Source organism: Delphinus delphis, chromosome 9, assembly GCF_949987515.2.
Source record: "Delphinus delphis chromosome 9, mDelDel1.2, whole genome shotgun sequence".
NCBI lineage: Eukaryota > Metazoa > Chordata > Mammalia > Artiodactyla > Delphinidae > Delphinus > Delphinus delphis.
The window spans coordinates 67,451,507-67,472,618 of NC_082691.1; the positions used below are offsets into that span (position 1 = coordinate 67,451,507).

The 21,112-nt window shown below is 38.9% G+C and overlaps 1 protein-coding gene across 21 annotated transcripts in view; it reads left to right on the forward strand.

Annotated features, from left to right (window-relative positions):
* DNAJB9 (DnaJ heat shock protein family (Hsp40) member B9) overlaps positions 1-21,112 on the forward strand; it is a 707,453-nt gene that overhangs the window by 35,217 nt on the left and 651,124 nt on the right. For 18 of the 21 annotated variants that reach the window (XR_011246618.1, XR_011246616.1, XR_011246608.1 and 15 more), the window contains exons 4-5: positions 4,536-4,653; positions 7,802-7,881. Coding sequence is in view for 2 of the 21 variants with exons in the window: in XM_060020733.1 (XP_059876716.1) it covers positions 4,536-4,653; positions 7,802-7,829 (146 nt within the window). In the remaining 19 variants the exon portion in view is untranslated. Of the gene's footprint in view, positions 1-4,535; positions 4,654-7,801; positions 12,418-21,112 lie in introns of those variants that run through there. The other 3 variants (XR_011246623.1, XM_060020734.1, XM_060020733.1) reach the window with 2 other exon arrangements.

The window sequence follows — 21,112 nt, forward strand, 5'->3', positions numbered from 1 at the left end:
CAGCCACATCCACCCTGAGCCAGAGTGTCCCAATCCCAAGGATAATTTTCCATGGGACTGGGAAAGTTGGAGATTAGATAGACTACAGGTTTGGTACCACTTATTGATTCTTTTACTTCATCTGAGAAATACCTTTCACCTTTTAAGAGACTGAGATTGAATTCTCAGTTCAGTAGGTTCAAGTGATGAGATCAAAAGGATTATGCTCAACATTGTATGCTTGTTTCATGTCTCCTGGCTCACTCAGAGATCATCCAGAATGAGAGGCTGGAAATAAGCTGATAGAATTAAAATGTAGCGTGTGGCATATCCAGAGAAAAATAAGCTCTAAGACAGAATTGTGTGCCCGAGTCTGCCTACTACAGGTGTCTTTAATCAGTCAAATGAGATACCTGGCATAGGTTTTCTAGTATAAGAATACCTAGATTAGCAGCAGCACAGCACAGGGAGATCAGCTCGGTGCTTTGCGACGACCTAGAGGGGTGAGATAGGGAGGGTGGGAGGGAGACGCAAGAGGGAGGGTATATGGGGATATATGTATGCATATGGCTGATTCACTTTGTTGTACAACAGAAACTAATACAGCATTGTGAAGCAATTTTGCTCCAATAAAGATGTATTTAAAAAAAAGAATACCTAGATTCATTATTTAGTTATATACGTATATATTATGCAGCATATATAAAGGTTTATTATATATATGCATATATATATATATATATATATATATATACGTATACAGAGAGAGAGAGGGGGAGAGAGAGAAAGAGAGAGAATGAGAGAATTTATTGGAGGGATTCATCACAGAATGTATAGGCTTAGACATGTGATGGCTTCTACACAATCCCAGAGTGAAAACGGAAACCAGGGCAGTCTAGTAGGTCTCTAGACAGTGGAAACTATCTGACCATCTTTTACAGGCCCTGCTTCTGGAATGAATGTGACCCAAACTTTATTTTTTTAAACTAAAAAAAAAATCACTCTTCTCAAAGTGCAAAGTCCAGAGAGAGAGGGTCACACTCCATGACTTTGTGCCAAATCTCTGCTTAGGGTAAGGTACAGTTCCACTAAGACTTCACAGAGAGGTGAAGAAGTCATTCCTCTAAAGGCAATTAGGATAACAGTAGAAAGAGGGAATGAATCTCGTTTAGCCAAACAATGATAATAACAACGACAACAATAATGACAACAAATGTCCACTAGATTCTAAGACCTTCTTGTTTTGGATCTGGTGATCCGCCCAGGGTGACTCCTTTTCAGTGTGTTTCAGGCTGTTCTTGGCACCCTGTCTGAAAGAGGATGTCTACCTCTTGCTTTAAAAATCTATGTAACTGATCATAAAGAGTTGTTAGCATTATTTAAGCTCTGGCCCAGAGCATAGTTTTAAGGACTGAATTACCATCTGCTGATGTTCAGGGCATGGTGTCTTATCACTGTCTTCCCGGCTGTGCTGGATGCCTGCTTTGCTAGTTCATGGAGGAAGCAGGGTGGTGTGAAGCTGCCCCTCTGCACCTTACTCTGTGTCTGTGTGCTTTTAGCTGGCTGCTCTCTCAGGCTACTCTGCCCCAAGGCTAGGTGATGAGGGCTTTCAACTCATCTTGCTGGGAATGACATTTAGTTTTGGTTTAGGCACAGCCTGTCCACATCATGTAGGCTGGCATATGTTACTTGGGAAGGAAGAAGATTCTGAGGGTTCATAGTACTCCCAGGAATGATTTTTCTCAAATTAATTAGCTGTCACTTTGAAGGGGAAGCATAGTAGTCATAAACTGTGGGTGGATAGATAATAGTAACAAGTATACAGGAAGGCCACCTTCATGGGTCCCTGAGCAGCCCCAGGAATGCAGGGGTCTGGAATGGTAGGGCTTCCTCACTTCACTGTCAGAGCATTTATGTTCATTCTCACCCCTCAGCACTTCACTTCCCTTATTAAGTACCCATAATCCTGCTTCTCTTTCTCAGGTCTTGTCAGAGCAGACAAAAGGTAGTTTAATAAACACCAACACACACCAAGGTGCTAAGAACTGGGTGGACTGCTCTTCCAAGGGGAAAGTGCATTTTTAAATGGTAGAGCAATTTGTAGCACAATGGAATCAACTCTTTTGGTGGGATTTAGTTAACATAGTAGGGGGGAAAATATTATTGGACAATGGGGGTCTTCTTCATATCTTTGAAAGTGTACTTTATTGACCATTTCCTGATTCTGAACATGTGCAACCTTAGTGTGGGGCCATACAGCTATTGTGGAGAGAGGGAAATAACACTGATCAAGAAAAGGGGCCCAGTTTCCTTTGGCTGCAAACAAGTTCTGTGCTTTAAGGGAAGGGCTAGTGGAAGAAAAGCTGAAAAAGCTGGTTTGAATGGCATTTAGCTAACAAAATTCGCTCCTCTCTTAGCTCTCCTTAACCCCAGGAGAGATCACACTTTTTACCATCATACAAAGACCAAACCGGTCAATATACACTTAGAGAGCCTACGCAGATAAACCATAAACTAATCGAGGGCAATGATTATACTTTCAACTCCTTTGTATAACACCATCCACCCTTATTTATTCAATTCATTTAGCAAACATTGATTGAGTGTCTACTATTTGCCAGACACTATGCTAGATGTTAGTGATTCTACATGATTAAGTTGTGGTTTCTCTCCTTAGAGAGTGCACAGTCTAGCGAAGAAGACAGATGGGCACACGATAGTTTTAAAACAATGTGTGAAGTGCATTCTTAGCTATAGGAATAAATTGCTATTGTATCATTGAAGAGGAAGAACTAATTCTGTCTAGTTTTAGAGACACTCTGGCATTTGAGCTGGTCCTTGAAGGACAAGAAGATTTCTCAGTATCTCATTAGCTCAGCATCCTGAATATAGCAAAGATGGAGGCAACTAGAATTCCTTGAAAGTGGAGTCCATTGTTGTTTCTCTCAGGTTTTGTCTGGACTGAGGTTGAATCAGTTCATCTCATTAATGAAACCCCTGCATGGTTCTAGCACGGCATCATTTGGCCACATAATCAATGTTCCTGAGATTATCACACAGACACCGTATAGGAGTTGAGAACTTGACCTATTATGGATGCAAACGTAGTTAGGTGTTGAAATTGTCATTTCTCCTTTTTTTTTTTTTACTTTCGAGGGGTTTTGTATTTTTTTTTTTTTTTGCTGTACACGGGCCTCTCACTGTTGTGGCCTCTCCCGTCGCGGAGCACAGGCTCCGGACGCGCAGGCTCAGCAGCCATGGCTCACGGGCCCAGCCGCTCCACGGCATGTGGGATCTTCCCGGACCGGGGCACGAACCCATGTCCCCTGCATCGGCAGGCGGACTCTCAACCACTGCGCCACCAGGGAAGCCCAGGGGTTTTGTATTTTTAAGTTGTCAGTCTTGATACCACACTTATAACCCCAGTAATTCAACCCAAGTACATCCTCATGGGTGACTGAAATGTGTTGCTGTGGTGACACAATCTGGCACCACTGAGCAGTCAACTCTAGAGCTGCAAATTTTAGATTTTACAATGAAATTTTGATCAAACTGGGCTTCTTTTTTTCTTCTAGTGATAGTTATCCATTAAGTAGCACAGTATTTACAAAATAAATGGTGAGAAGCCCACCACAAATTCTCTGTGTAGTTTTAGCGACTTTATTTTTAGCAGTAACAATCACATTATTCTGATGTATTGAATTTCTTTTTTCGGGCACTCTAAAAAAACTAACAGTTGAATGTTGTTTGAAAAAATTTATTGACTGGCTACTCCCATCAGTTGTTTTCGTCTGCATCTAGATAAGAAAAAGAACAAATCCTACCAACTATTAGGTTTTTCAAAAAGATAGGCATTTGGATGATATTCAGAAACAATGAGATGATTGAATCTGTCAATTTCTGTTTAAACTTGATACTGGGTATAAATAAGCCTTTGCTGTTGTTCACTGTCAACCTTTAGATTTCAAAAATAGTAAAATTCTAATTTTCACCACAAGGAGGAAGTAGAGCACTAAGATTGTTATGCAATGGAGCCTAATGAAAAATATAGCGTATTTGTATTAAGAAAAACTAATCTGTAGCAAAAAAAATAAGAACTTTAAAAAAAACTTGACTAGAATTTAGTAATCTTTGTGGATTCGTATTCACATTAATTTCAGCCTCTTTATAGTTTGTAAATTTTCTACAGATTTCATCTTTGAGCTAAACATACGGTTTATGAAATGGACAAAGAAAAGAAATAACAATTATCAGTGAAGGGAAATACTTCACATTTCATCTTAAATGATAGCATGTATATTCTCAAGTATTTTGGGGTGATTATCAATTTTTTTTTAAGATAGCTGGGTGGGAAGTGTATATTTTTGAGGCTGCAACATCAGTGGAAAATATTCAATAGATCTGCCAAAGTAGTTGCATGATAAGGTTTAGCATTTAAACAGAGCCTAAACGTCTTTGAAAAGGTAAATATTTAATCTGTTTTTCTGGTCTTGCTTGTAGTTCAGGCAAACCTTCTAATTCTTGTCAAGTCTGATTAAATGTTCTTTTCCTTCAAGAAATATTCCTGATCTCATTGGACCTGAAGCGGATGACTTTTCTTTCGTGTGCATCAGAATCCCCTGGAAAAGTTCTGCCAACAGATTGTAGGCTTCTTCCCCCAGAGTTCCTGGTTTGGTAAGTCTGGGAAGGGGCCTGAGAATATGTACTTCTAACAAGTGCCAGGTAGTGCTGATGTTGTGGGTCTGGGACCACACTTTGAGAACCATTGTTTTAGCATGTATTCACTCAGTTTATGCTATCACATACTATTGCAGCAAAGTAAAGAATGTTACCTATTTGTTTGTTATGCTGGAATTTGGTTTGGCTCAGTATTGTTTGAAACCAGGTGGCTGTTGACTGTGGCTCAGTAAGTTTTCTCAGCCCTGCAGTTGGATATATTTATTAGGGTTTGACATGAATATTGCCCCACATCTTTGGGTATATTGGTTTCTCACGACATTTTCTGTTTGTATGTTGTGTCTTTCTGGGCACACTTGAAGTGGGCTGGGCCTTTTGTCCTGTGCTTGCCCTTAGAGCCCCCTAGAGCTACAGGGTTTGTTCTATACCATGTGTGTACCCAAACCTTCATGACTGAAGACAAGTTAAAATATCAGTACATATGCTATTTAATGAGTAATTCTTGCCAGAAATGCTAGTACTGATATAAAATGAGAATTAGGGAAGTGTTTGGTCTGAATCATTCAGCCTATATATCTATAGTCATCAGTTAAATGGAAATTGTTAATTGTCTATATTTCTTTACCTTTTGCCTCAGTGAAAGAAAAAATGAGCCTAACATTGTGTTGGGTATCAGCAGACTTCTATTGTTTTGGTCTCCGGTTTAGTGGGTAGATTGTAGCAACGTGATCTTTAGCCTTCCAGAGTAAGATGAAAATAGCCACACTTACCTAAATAGATCCATTGAAAATGCAACCAGCAGCAGCAACAACAAAATCCTTTGTAAATATAAAGTGCCATAAATATATTTAGTAAAGAGAATCAATTCCATGTTGTGGGTTTTACTGCTCAGATCTATTTCTTTACAGACCACACTTGTAGAAATAGAAGAATTATAAGCAGAAATGCATGGATCCACTGAGGACAATATAATACAATGGCAACAATTTAAATATACTGAAGATTAAAGCTGGCTATTTACCAGCATGGCGTAATGGGTATAGGACTTCATAAGGCACATGTTCTAGTTGCTTAACAAATCAATGCAGGCAATGCGATTAATCTGCTAGGCCCCATACACTCTGCCACTGATTCCTTGATCCACAGTAAGCAACACATCCTTCGGAGGTTCTAGAAGTATGTGTAATCCCTGCAAAACAAGCTGTGGGATTCCAATTTCGAAATCATCACTGTCTTCTCTCTAGCCTAGGTGAAAGTACAAGATACCCTGAAGGGTCGTAGGAAGATACTGGATTCTTCTCTAATATTCCAACCCTAGCTTCAGGGCACTGAATAAAAAGGATTCTTCTGTGAGGGCCACTGTAAGAGTGTTTATGAAATGTTTTGAGACCTCCGATGAAGGCATGATATTCCCCATGTTGGTACGCTCTTGTCAAAGCAAGATTTTCGATAATTTTTTTTTTTAATGAGGAGAAATGAGAGTTCTATTTGACCTGCAGAATGTGTTCTTGAATGATCCACGCTTACCAAGATGCCTATTTCTAGTCATCCCTTTCTGATGGTGGTTTGTAATTACAAGTGATTAAAGAGGGACAGGTCACAGCTGCTGGATGAGGCTGAGCACAGGCTTCCAAAGCAGCATCACACACCTACCTGCTGGTCCTGGCTGTGGGGCTCAACCTCTTAAACATTTGTCCACTGACTCCTTTTGCCCCTCTCTCGATGTTTGGCTGATTCATTTCGGTTTCCCTGCTCATGTTTGCCATTTCCTCACTTCAGCCAGTGCTCCCGAGGGCTTCTGGCAAAAGCATGGGCCGTGAAGTTATATTGCCTGGATTTGTTTCCGATTCCACCACTGGCTTTCTGAGTCTCAGTTTCCCTCTCCCTAACAGGGAGATAGAAACTATCAAAACCTGCTGTCAAGATTTGCTGAGATAAACACAATTCCTGGCCAATATTTGTGCTCAACATATGGCAGTTGTAGTTATGACTAATTAGGTGTTAGCGCTTTTAGCTCGACCCTGTGTTACTTTGGCCACATGACCTGTGCTGCTTTCTCCTGCCCAATTCTGTGGCACTGATGTCCTGTCCCAGCTTTTCTTGAGCTGGATGTATCCTCTGCTTCTCTTATAGTCCCCTTGCTTCCTCTCTTGGGGTTAGGGCTCCTGGGGTTAGGAGAGCTTCTGCTTTTCTGTTAGCACCAATATCATTATGCTTCAACCTCAGACAACAGCAAGCACTCTTCAGATTTTACCACATAAGGGGCCAGATAGGCAGTGGAACTGACCCATTGGTTTTGTCATCTGAGTAAACAGATGATCAACTCCTGAAAGATTTGATTTTAGAAATCAATATTCATTATCAATGTGGTTAAAGTGACTGAATGAGTTGGCTATTGTCCCACTGATTACTCATTGATTAATTGGTTGTATGACCTCAGCATTCCTATTTTGTGAACAATTATTCCAACCCCAGCAAAGAAGACATTAAACTTCTTTTGTCTCCAGCCAAGTTTTAGGTGTAACCATTATGTGTTTTAATTTTATGCCTTCTTTTAGAGAAACCTCATTCAGTTGATTAGCTTGAAATATTTTCTGTACCCTAAAGCCAACTCATTTTGCTATTCTGTATGTTAGAGAGGTCAGGCTTCTGGCGTCTGGAAGAGGCAGGCAACAAAGCTCAGAGAATTTATTTTCTGCTCATACAGAACTAGTGGATGGAGGATTTCCTCCTTGTGAAGATTTGTAGGACACATTTTGGCACTCTAGAGAATTGGCACGGAAAAAAGTAGGGTTAAATAATGAAGAACATTGCACACTGTGAGAAAAAAAGCTTAAAGAAAGATTTTTACCTAAGGAATAAGGTATAGCAATGTGGCTCTGTTTTCAGATGAATCGATTTTAGCTTGTCCTTTAACAATAAGTAAATGAGGAACTTCAATCTCCATTAATTTGAATACCTGTACTACATCACTGTAACCAATGGTTTGTTCTTTTGTCCCACGAATGAGCTGAACACAGGGCCTTACTTTAATATAAAGTGTACTGATTTTGTTGGATTCTATTGCATTCTCATGCTGCTAAAAAGTCTCTTTCATGCTCAAATTCCACTGTGTTTTCAATGTCAGATTTTCTTCTTTCAAAAGGAAAAGGGTCCCCTGTGGAAGTTTATGAAAGCTGACACATTTTCTTGTAAAATATCCTTCTGAGACCATATGGTTTATTGGTAAGCACATATTTTTGGACCTTTTAAAGTGAGTATTATGAAATTAATGTGAGATGTTTTTAGAAAAGTGAATGCTGTTGACTCAGTAGGGCAGAATACCTGTCTCCTTTGTGGTTTTTATTCTTTATAATTCCCTGCAAAGGCATTTTCAGGTAATTAAAAAAGGTATTTGGAGCAAAAATACTTATCAAAAGAGGTTATATAGCACATGCACAGCAGCCACTTGTCAAAGTTAAATATACCCGTTTCTTTCCCCCAAAGCCATTAGATCTATTACCACCTAATTGCTTGGAAAATTCATTTTCTTTTTCTCAAATCACAGCCTTAATTGAGGTCTGAAAGCTCACCAAGTGCCTCTTAAATCAGTAAACCTAACTTTTTTTTTTTTTTTTTTTTTTTTAGTTCTTCTATAATTTATCTTTGTGGCTGAGGGCATATTGTTTTCTTTGAGACAGTTATGGCAGTCAGTACTGGGAATAAAACCTCTTACTTTGAGAAATAAGAAAACTGAGGAGCATGTCTCATGTTTCTGATAATGTACACTGAGGCCAAGAATTCACAACAAAGTGAATAAATGTTGATGCAAGCATATTATTTAGTCACACTGAAACCAAAAGATTTTTAACCAGTTTATGTATTTTATCCTTAATGTCAAGATGTGAAACTCATATCTGTTCTTCATTCTGACTATGGAAATCTGCCCTTTATGTAACCATCATCAAGAGTATCATATGTGTAATATATACAACCTTATTCCTTGTTATATAAACCCTGAAGAATGTACATAACAAGAAATGACTTTCTTTTTTTGTAGATTTTTTTAAAATTTATTTTTTATTGAAGTATAATTGAATTACAATGTTGTGTTAATTACTGCTGTACAGCAGAGTGACTCAGTTATGCATGTATATACACACTTTGTCATTTTCTTTTCCATTATGGTTTATCACAGGTATTGAACATAGTTCCCTGTGCTATAAATAGCACCTTGTTGTTTATCCATTCTATGTATACCAGTTTGCATCTGCTAAATAAACCAAAGCTGAAAATTATTTCTTGGGATTAGCAGATACAAGCAATAATTTTCAGCTTTGGTTTATTACATATCAAGCATCAATGGTGATTCGAATATCTAAATTGGTATCCGAAACTAGAATTAATTTTAATTATATAAAACAGATGAGAATAAATGTGATTTTTTTTTAATGAATATAGAAGCAGTCATTCAGTTTAGGGTTGCTATTTTAAGGAATTACCTTGGGAAGCTATAAACAAATTTGAAAAAATATTTTTCAAAATGTTTTTAAAACCCCTCTATCAGAATTGCTTCAAGGTTAGTTTATGACCTTATGACCTGTTTTGCCTTTTTACTTTATTTATTTTTCAAAATTTTAAGAGTTTATTTGAGCAAAAAAGTCAATTGGAATTGGGCAGTGCCAAACCGAAAGCGGTTAGGAGCTCAGGGAGATACTTTTCTAGGGAAGAGGGAGAAATGGCCTCCGTATTGAATTAATTTAACAATTCCCCCATTTTGGTCATCCTCTGATACATGAGATATTGACCAAAAATTTAGTATTAGCGCTACTCTCAGTCACCATCAGAGTTAAGTTGTTCTTGTCTCATTGTGAAACTCATAGGTTACGATGTCAGATCTGTGGAAGAGATTGTTTCTGCTGTTCATCTTGTTTCTGTTTCTCCAAGCATTGTGAGACCATCTAGTGTACTACTGGTGGCTGTGGACATGCATTTAAGACTTTTGAGAGAGCATAGTGCACCAGGGAGACTACAATGATAGCTACTAGGAAGATAATACCAAGAGAATGATGTATACTCCTTAGCCAGGGCCCCTGTGAACCAAACCAGTTGGTATCAAATAAATCAAAGAATATACCTGAAGGGGCAACAGTCTGTTTTAGCCAAGCGGTTTATTTGTTTATTTCCTCTCTTTGCTACAATACCACAGGTGTTGATCCAGGTAGAGCAGAAAGTATTTGCTATGGCACAGACTCCTCTTTGTTCAGCCAAGAAGTAATCTAAAGCAATCCTATTATCTAAAACCACCTTAGCAAGAAAATATAGGCACTTTCGTTCAGCTATGGGCTTAGCAGTAAATTAAGCAACATTTGCCAAAGCTAAGGAGCTCTGTCTTCCCGTGCACTAACAGAGAGAAAAACCAAGTAGTGAAAAAGCAAAGGAATAAAGTTTTATATTGGAGATGAAGATCTTGATCTCTGAGTTTGGGAGAGCTGTCTACCTGAGAATGCCATCTGCTTCTGGGGAGGAACCTCCCTAGACGATTTTAATTTTAGATCTCCAGCTAGTGTGCAGTTCCAGGAGTCTAGAGGAGCCCATTTTAATTGGGGGATGTGGACCCAAGGTTCAAGTCCCTGAAGTTTGGCTGCCTTCTGGACAGTGAGGGGTACCTGGTATGGTCCCTGCCAGGGAGGTTAAAGGGCAGTCTTTGTTCTTAGTGATTCCAATTCAAAAAGGGTGGGAGAAAATTGGAAATGTTAGTCTGGAGAGTTGTAGCCAGATAATTGAGGATACTAGAAGAATTCAGGATCTAGTTTGGTTTATAGATATATAACAAAACCTCAAAGACAATAAATGGAACTAGAATCTGATATCCACAAGGCTGTGTTATAATTTTCTACTGAAACATAATTTTTTTTTTTTTTACGAACACCCTCATTTCTATCAAAGATAATCACAGCAAGACTAATTTGTTTGCAAAATAAGTCTAGTCTCATTAAATTTGGCCTGCTTATTTATGTAAATGTAGCAAGGATAGTGATTGACCATATATACTCATTTTAAATCTGCTTTGCTGGAATTTTTCGTAAGTTCTATTGGCTCCTTAAAGTCAACCTTAGTTCCTTAAAACTGTTTGGTCATATCTGATTTTATGGAATTCTCAAATATGATATTCCAGTCAAAGCCTTGGTAATATAACCAATGTTTCCAATCATGTCTTGTTACAAGGAGACCAGATCCTTATTGAAGTTATGCAAACAACTATATTGCTATGAAAAGAAAAATACTCAATAAATTTCTGTATTCTGGAGGGATTAGGTAGGGAGAAAAATTAAATATTTCAGTTCTGTTTACAGAGGTGTACTTCATAAAATTACTGTAAGTCATAGATATCTTAAGAAAAAAAAGAAAAAGTTTTCCTTAAATCTGGAAAAACAAAACATTAAGGAACCAGTAATGTTTCAAAGCAGAAGTTGTAAAAAATTCATAATCATCCTCATCAGTTTATTCAGTCCCATATTATTAATATTATTCTGCTTGAAGCCAGTTTTTCCTAATGGAAATTCTTACCCAGTTCAGTTTTACCCAATTCTTACCCAGTTCTAGAATATTTGTCAAAGTCCGTTCTATGAATCTCTCTGAAGATTAGGTACCTCAAAATACATCAGAGTAAAACAGTAACTATATGTAAATGAAAAAAGGCTAAAAAATGGCCATGGTTGAAGATCTGATGAGAGTTCATTTGACAAGGAAATTTAGTTATTTTTGTGGCATATAATAATTTTAGATAATAATTGGACAATGACAGTATTGACAAATTTCTAAAGACTTTAGACAATTTCTGAAATAGCTATGTCAACAACATATATCCCTATACAGATAACATAAGGAGGATTATCATCACTTCTTACTTGACAGTGCTCCCATGTAATTTAACATACAAAATCAATCTCATTAGCTTAACATCTCTCTTTTACAAGGTGAGAGACAAATTCTTTGAGGTTTTTCAGAGGTCTTCTGGAAAATCTCAAAGTTGCTCTGAGGTAAAAAAGACTCCATTTAGAATTTGATTTTGGGAAGTTGTCAAATGTCAGAAGGTTTGGACATTTGACTATGTTGGATGTAAGATTATAAAATAATACTAAATTATTTATTTAACCAAAGTGGTAATAAAAGACTTTGAAGGCAAATACAGAAGGTTACATATTTGTGAACAAAACTTAATTCTTTTAATATTCAGAAGACTGGGCTGATAAAGACAACATGAAGCACAATAAATTATTTTGGTAAGACACAAAACCTTTGCTTTCCAAGTAGATTACGTGGAAAAAAAAACAACTTTCTCAATCTCTTATCAAGATCAGACCAATAGTCCAATAAAACTTTGTCCTTTTGACAGAGAAAACCAAATTCAAATTTTACACCAGTGTACTTTTGCTATTAAAACTTATTCTTTAAAAACTTAAATAAATCCATTCCAATTTTAGTTCATTTGATCACTCATAAAATTCCTTTTCCAATACTCCTTTTCCATACTCCTACAATAAATTGTTTTAAATACATTTATTTATTTTATTTATTTATTTTTGGCTGCGTTGAGTCTTCGTTGCTGCGTGTGGGCTCTCTCTAGTTTGTGGCGAGTTGGGGCTACTCTTTGTTGTGGTGTGCGGCCTTCTCACTGTGATATCCATTCAGGTTTTGTCCTATGGTTCTTCTCTTTGTCATTTTGGAACAACCAGTCATGTTACTTTCCTTACCTACTTTTCATACATAGTTGTTTGCTTTCACCATTATTATTTCTAAGTAGTTTTAATTAAACACATTGATTAGATTTCTTAAATCTTAGAATCCTTTATTTCTAGTGGAAACTAAGAAGTAAGTAATATTAACTGTTTGTTACACTAGCATTCTGTAGATTGGCAAGTTTATAAATATATTTTACAACTTCTAGAAGTATATTCTTCCTCATAGTAAATTTTTCAATGTGGCGCAAAACATGTTTACTAATAGACCAATATATCTTTACTTCATCTGTAAAAGGAAGCCAAAAGTAGATAAACCTATGTTCAGCAATTAACATTTCAGTATTTTATCTTACTTGGAAATAATCTAGATAGTCAATGAATATATATCATTCAACTTATCTCAGTATAACTTTAAGGTTTCAAATTACCAAAAAGATTTTGGAAATTATTTTTAAGTAGACATAAAGCATAATTATTGTTGAAAAGTTTATTTATAAACTTACTTACATCTATTTAATTTACTTGTTCTTAATAATAATGTTTAGACCATTCATGAAAATTTCATGAGACATTAGACAGCTAACCATCATCTAAGTCATCTTTCTTGGGTGCAAATTCTGTAACAGAAAAAACGTGAGCTTATCTGACTTTTAGTACACCTAGGTCGAATAAAAGAATTATATTTAATGCTTATAACTCTAAAGACAAGCCCGTTGTAATTAAACCAATAAACTTTAGCTTTTATCCTAGATCATGTGAACTTGAAAAACATTTGGGTTAGTTTCTATATTTCTGAGAGTATACTTGATTTATGTAAGTTTTTGTTTGTCTTTAAGTAAATTAAATAGAGCTCTTGACAAATTAATTTTGGCAATATCATCCAGAGGTAGAAAAATTTCACACAACTATAACATACATACAAAGATATACAGATGCATTGATTTTATAGTTTTTGTTTTAAAATCTTACCCATGAGACAGGTGCAACAATGCAAAACTCTCTAGTTTATAAAAGAATGGTTGGTTGTATTTCTGGCAGATAGAATAAGTTAAGGTTACCTGCTCAGATGGCTAAAGTTTTTACTACCAATATTTGTGAAAAAAACTTGAGACTTTTTATTCACTTCATTTCCAAATAGCTTAATTTTTTTTCTCTGATAAGAATTATCTCTCCTATTGCATTTCAAGAGCTGGCTCTGGTTTCCTAAGGACCAGGAAGAACATTTTACATCTCAAAGGCACAGGGAAAGGCTGTAAGTTTCTCCAAAAAAGGGCTTTTGTTTCCTAAATTCAGATCTTTTACAACATCTGCAAGCCTTTTGAGATAAATAGGGAAGTTTGGGTGTTTGGTAAAAAGATAGGTAGGTTTTGAATTGTTGCTACAACTGCATTTCTGTTCTTGTAAAGACTCAGTTGTAAGACAAGTACAATTTTTTAAAATTCCTGAAAGAATTGGGTTGCAACCTAAATAATTTCAAGATGCTGACCCCGCCGTCCAGCCACATTACCCTCAATTTCCTCTTTTATATTGGGGAGAAGATTTTCCAACTAAGATGGAAATCAAAAGATTCCTATGTTCTAGATTTAGAGCTGTGATTCTTTGGAATGTTTTAGTAATCCTTCCACAGTGGCTTCAGAATGTTTTTCTTTCCCTCTGGGTACATAGTTTCATTTTAGATTAGGCGAGAAGGTCTACAAAACAGTTCCTATCAGGCTCTGAATGTCAGCTTCCAATTAGATCAACTTCTGACCATAGAGCTACTTAAAAAAAAAAACAAAAAAACAAAAAAACAAAACACCTCTTGAATAGCAGTAAATATTCCGAAGTATTGAACAACCCCATGGACACAAGAGGGGTCCCCAACGAGGGTGCAAAAGATACTACCCTTCCAAGATCTACAGCCACTCCCAGAGATAACCAAAAGAATGAAAGACAATTCCTCTGAGAGCTAGGAACGTCGGTAGGACCCTAGCTGCAAATGGAGTGCAACTCACATTTCTGTCTGTCCATATTTTGGGGTCCTGCAACCTGATGGTTGCCAAGCCAACCTCTCAGGACACAAAATGAGACAGGAAGACAATAGCTGCCCCTGGGAGAGAAAGGATCAATAATCAATGATTTCTCCTGCCAATCTAAATTTGGAAAAGAAGGAACTACGTAAAATTTTAGCTTCCTTTTTTGACCAGGCACCACAGAGAGATCTGGGGGAGCTGACTTTGGTGAGGATTCTCACCCTTTGCCAGCTTCTGCAATTTTCCCAGGATCCCATCTGCAGGTCGCATCCTGGTCACCAGAAACTGTAAAGTAGGAAAAATAATTTCCCCTCTATTCTTTTTAGCAAGTGCCTGAGTGAAACTCCTTTGTCTCGAGGGCATCTGTGTAAATGGAAAAGCCTACCTAAGATGGTTAAAAGTTCTCTACTGTAGACACTGTAATTCAAGATTATCTTTGGTAAAGTTAACCTACTTGTTTAGCCTCAAAATAATTTTATTCACCTGAGGCCGCACACTGCACCCAGTCCAGGTTTAAGCTGGATCCAGTCCAGATCATGTCCAGTTTCTAAGTTGAACTTAGTCCAACCCGAGACCCAGTCTAACTCTGGCCAGGTTCTGGACCCAGTCCAGAAAAAGAAATGCTCAAACAAAGTCTGAGCATAATGCAAAAGCTGTGGAGCTCAGATCCAGGATCCTGGAGGGACTTACCTATCATCTCCAGAGACAGTGAGATCAAGGGGCTCATGAGGTCCTACACCTGGCTGCTCATTGCTCTTGGGGGCCATTGGGGGTCTCCTTTGGTTCCCTCTTTGGACACCAGGGTGTTAAAAGGTAAACCGAGGCATATTAAAAAATGTAAGAGATTGTGCAAAAATTGATTCCAGTTGAGTAGCACCAAACCGGAAGTGGTTAGGGGTACTCCATATTACTGTAGTTACATTTTTATTACTTAAAGAGCAGGACCCTGTAGGGGCTCCTGGGCATGGGGAGCCTTTCTGTTCAGCCTCCATGACCTTTCCTGAGTTCCAAAGGGCAGATTCAAACAGTTGCTAATTCTGGAAGGGAAGGGATACAGAATCAAGGGAAGAACAGCCAAGAAACAATAGTACAGCCTTGGGGCAGCATCCTGGTTCCACCTCAAGGGACACACAGAACAATATCTTTAAGCCGTTTTATAGAACTAAAAGCCAACAAATGGAAGATTCAGCATTCTCCATGCCAGAGAAGACCACCTGAGGCCAGATAAAGGAACCAGAGAAGTTCATCAAGAATATTGCCTGAGAGACTTCCCTGATGGTGCAGTGATTAAGAGTCTGCCTGCCAATGCAGGGGACATGGGTTCGATCCCTGGTCCGGGAAGATCCCACACGCCACAGAGCAACTAAGCCCATGAGCCATAACTACTGAAGCCCGCACTCCTAGAGCTCGTTCTCCGCAACAAGAGAAGCCACCGCAATGAGAAGCCCATGCACCGCAACGAAGACTAGCCCCTGATCGTCGCAACTAGAGAAAGCCCGCGTGCAGTCAACGACCCAATGCGACCAAAAATATATATATAAATTAAAAAAAAAAAGATTACCTGAGGCCAGATTAAAGGAGGACAGGCCCTACACACACCCTAATCTCATCAGCAACCCCACTCTTGAATTATTGCTATAAAACTTTTCATCAGATCATCCTGGGTTGGGATGTAGTTTTCTAGGGCAGGAGCCCTCTGTGTCCCCCTTTGCCTGGCAAAGCAATAAAGCTATTCTTTTCTACTTCACCCAAAACTCTGTCTCCTGTCTCTGAGATTCAATTCAGCACCAGTGTACAGAGAGGCTGAGCTTTTGGCATCACTACTGATGGTGTTGCCCTGCTTGGCTCACTCACTTTATTCATCAAACTTGACTCAGAGTGAATTTTTGTTAGTTGAGAAATTTACAGAGATGTGGCGTAAGCAATTCCAAAGTATTCTGTGTAGCAGCATCCTCTGTGGAATGGCTGTGTGCCTCCACTTCCACCCCAGGATAACTTAGATTTAGAAACGGGAAGAAGCAAGCTCAGTTTTTAACATAAATCACTTTTATTTAATCTTCACCAAAGTCCTATGAAGCATGTAATATCCCTGTCATCCAGATGAGGAAGCAGAATCAAAATGTTTAAGTGATTTAAATCCCGGGCTTCCCTGGTGGCGCAGTGGTTGGGAGTCCGTCTGCCGATGCAGGGGACGCGGGTTCGTGCCCCGGTCTGGAAGGGTCCGGGAGGCTCTCACATGCCGCGGAGCGGCTGGGCACGTGAGCCATGGTCGCTGAGACTGCGCGTCCGGAGCCTGTGCTCCGCAACGGGAGAGGCCAGAACAGTGAGAGGCCCGCGTACCGCAAAAAAAAAAAAAAAAAAAAAAAAAAAAAAAAATCCCTTCGAACTAGTGTAGAATTGGGATTTATCTGGCACTACAGTTCTACTCTTTCTTATACTCCCTATTATCTCCTTCAATGGTGACAACCTCACTGTGGAATGATAAGTTCTGTTGTATTTGTGAAAGTTCACATTACTTTTTAATTGTGTCACACGTGCGTTATCTATATAAGCTTGGGCCAGTGCATAAGAGATATTTTTAATATTCTGTTTGTGATTATGTAGCTTTGAGCGATGAGGAAAGGGGAAGAAATGCTTTATGTTTATGCACAGCAAGCACTGTGAGGGGAAGCCAAATAATGTTGGGCACTCTTGACAGCAGTGATGTTTTACCTCCTAGTGTTACAAAAATTTGCCTCATTAAACAAGATGAAACAATGCGCCAATAAGAAGGGAGCCCCATTTGGAACAAGCAGGCTTTAAGAGAAAGTAAACTGATGAGAAGTGAGTTTGTGATGGTAATGTGAAAACCCTGGGGAAGATGATACAGACATGATTCAGGCCTCTATTTCAAATGATAGTTTGAAGACAAAAGAATCCATAGTAAGTCCTGGTTCCAGGCTGAGCAGTTTCAGTGGTATGCATCCTGCTTGCTTAAATGACTTGACTTTTGAAAAGACAGAAATGGGAGATATGTAACAATCCAGTTATAAGTCCAAATGAACCAGTGTCACCAACTATATCAACCGAAAAAATCTAACATGTTTACCCTACTTACTGTGTGCCAGGTAGGGTAACCAAATCATCCTGGTTTGCCTGGGACTTTCTCAGTTTTAGCATTGAAAATTCTGCATGCTAGGACCCGCTCAATCTCAGAAAAACCAGGATGACTGGTCATTGTTGCCGGGTTCTGTTCTAAACATTTTATATTTAGTAACATATTTAATCTTCACAACAGCTCTCTGAGGGAGGTACTATTATTATCCCTAATTAATTAATTAAAAATTATTTATTTGGCTGCTCCAGGTCTTTAGTTGTGGCATGCAGGATCTAGTTTCCTGACCAGGGATCAAACCCGGGCTCCCTGCTTTGGGAGTTTGGAGTCTTAACTGCTAGACCAACAGGGAAGTCCCTATTCCATTTTACAGGTGAGGAAATGCTTGCATAGAGAGGCTAAGAAATTTGCCTAGGGTTCTACAGCCAATAAGTGACAGAATCAGGATTTGAAATCAGGCAGTCTGGTTCAGTGTCAGTCTGCCTCTAAGTGGACTGCCTCTAAGAGTGTCCTGCTTTGTAATATATGGAGAAAGAGAGATGTTTGGGGAGAGAATAATGGAGAAAAGCCTAGTCCCACTCTCCTGCTGCATATGTGGGATATATAGGCAAGCAAACAGGCTGTCACAGGTCTGGAAAAGAAGAGAAACCCTTTTCAGAAAGTAGGTAGAGTGAGCCCTTTGAGTATGTTGGAAAATTAATTAACCCAAACTGCTTGGTCAGGGAAGGCATGAGATACTATGTGAAGGGTCTAGCTTTCTGCTTGACGTATGCTGGTTGGTTAATGAGCAGAAGTTTGTCATTAGCCTTCAATAATGGCAACTGTAGGAGAATTGACAACAACGACAATGGCTGCAGAAAAGTGGAAACTGTGGCTAAGAAGGGATATGAACCACTCAGGGCTTCCAGGACAGCAGAGGTCAGGATAGGGAGGTTAGGGTAGAATCAATCACTTTGTGATTGTCCCCAAGGTTGTGGTAGCATTTGTCTGTAGGTCTAGGTGGTCCATGGAAGCCTGGGTTAAATGAGTACATACAATTGAAGGTTTCTTGGCATGGAGATTCATAGGTTTATCCATGATGGGATGCCAATATGTTAATACAACCACAACCCAAAAAACAAAAATTAAAAACAAATTTGGAATCATTTTTCTAAAAGGTAGGAACTGTTCTGTGTTGTGCTATGTTACCCAGGGATTAGCAGGTTTCAGAGTTTTTCCCTGATTTGGAAAATAGTAAGCTTTGTCATTTATTATAAGCCTGATCAATAAGAGGGTAATGTAACTGCTACTAGTAGGTTTGTCCACGACTCTCTTTAATTTAGCATTGAAAGTCCCACATCCCAGAAAACCACTTAGTCCTGAGCAAACTGGACAGTTGGCTACTCTACAAGTAGGCTGGCTCTGGAGCCACTCACTTCTAACTCAACAGCTCATTCCAAGCTCTGTGACCTTGGGAAAATTACTTCACTGCTTTTAGCCTCAGTTTACTTACTTGTAAGATGGTAATGGTAAGAGTACCTATCTGTATGGTTACTATTAATATTCATACACAATGTACCTGTCTTATCCTTATTGCAGCCTCTTACACATAAGTGCTCAATAACTTTTAGCTATTATAAAGAAATAGAAAAATTCCGCAAAGGACAGAGGTTTGTCTAAACCTCCCTAGTGCATTAAGCCAACTCTAGCAATGTGCTGTAGTTAGTTTTGTTGCTCACCAAATATTTCTAGTTTTTTGTTTAGGCATGTGGTAGGATTGATGTCAGGTGTGGGTGGCCATATGACTTGCTTTGGTCAAAGAAATAGGAGAAGTGATCTGTGTAACATCCCAGTGGAAGCTTTAAAACTGTCACATGGAACACGATGCTCTCTCTCCCAGGAAGGTTCCAAACAGTGGCTACTCTGTCACTCAGGGTCCTGAACTAAGGACCAAGAAGAGCAAAGCTCCCATTGACCTGTGACAGACATGAAGCAGGAGTAAGAAATAAACTTCATTGCTTTAAGCCGCTGAGGAGTTTTGGGTGTGTTAGCACAGCGCTAACTAGCCTGTACACTAATGAAGGGACTGATAATTCCTGAACTCTGTCAATCGTGGAGAACTGCAGTCAGGCCCAAACTGACTGACTTAATACAGTTACAGTTATATTGTAAACTTAAGTTCATTTTTGGCTTCAGTTAGGTTTTCAGTTTTGCTAAACAAAGAATGAGTTGACTTAGCATGCTTTTTCATGGTTTGACTTGCATTGGCAATGTTATATGTAGCACGCTGTGCTTTTACTCTATTTTGCCTGTATTTCTTTGCTGTTTGTGTGTAATGCTTCAGTTGGACAAGCATTCATAACCCTGGCTGCACGGCAGATTCTTCTGGGAGCTCTAAAAAATATCCATATCCAGACCCTAGCTAGACTCTGGTTGTTTTTCAAAAATTCCCCAGGTGATTCAAATGTGAAGCCAGCGGTTTGGCCCTGAACCAGATCTTTAACTTCTTAATGAGAGACTATGACCTGAAATTGCTGAATACCCTCTTTGTTGTAAGTAGGAGCCCAGAACACAGAGGGCCATGCAGCACCATGACCAAGAATGGCTGACATGGCTTAGAGGAGACTATTGTGCCATACTTCTTTTAAAAAAAAAAATATTTTATTTATTTATTTTTATACAGCAGGTTCTTATTAGTTATCTATTTTATACATATTAGTGTATATATGTCAATCCCAATCTCCCAGTTCATCCCACCACCACCACCCCACCCCGTGCCATACTTCTAAGTGGTATTAACCAACCTAGAACAAGCACTCAGTGGGGTCTGACATCATCTTTCTGGAAGGGAATTCAGGGCTGTAGGTGCCAGTTGAATGTCTGCAGAATTAAGCTTGTTACAAGTGTCCACGTCGTCAAGAGGATGTAGTCTCTTTAAGAAAGGAAGGGATCATCTCATAGTAGGTGTACTAAAGGAAGTTCACCACTTTTGCAAAAGGGTGATACCAGTCTACAAGCACTTCGGGAAGTGACATCTTGTCTCCTACTGTTACTTTGGCTTCACTTGTAACAGATCTCAGCTCTCTTACTATTGGATCAATTATTCATTATCTGTTTGATACTGCCTACCTCCAGCTGAAATGTATACACTTGTACAGGCTCTAGGATTTTATTTTTGCTTCTGTCCTCATTCGTGCTAATGAATGACCTCTATGGTATCATTAGCACCATATCCCGGTGGTCGCGTGGAACCAGCGCTTGCTGAGCCATGGAGGTCTGGCCAGGCTCTTCTCTTTGTTGCTTTGCCCACCTGGAATGTTTCTATTTTTCAGCTCAATTTACCAGCTCGTGCCCACCTAGGCTCAACATAGGTGGAGTGAAGGCAAAATCCCCTGCTTTCTGCAGCTTTTGTTGGCCTCCTTGTCCTTTGATACCTGTAAGTTGATTGAGAGCTGCCTTATTCCAAGAGGAGCCCTTTGCCTTCCTCTGACTTCCTACCTCTCTCACCTTATCTGAAGATTTAAATAGATCATAGGCAGAAGTTAATTGGAGATAAAAGTTTACAGTTAAGCAGGCAGGTCGTAACACAGTATCTGTATAATCTAAAGTAACTGGGGCTCCCTCAGGGTCATTGAAATGAACAAAGG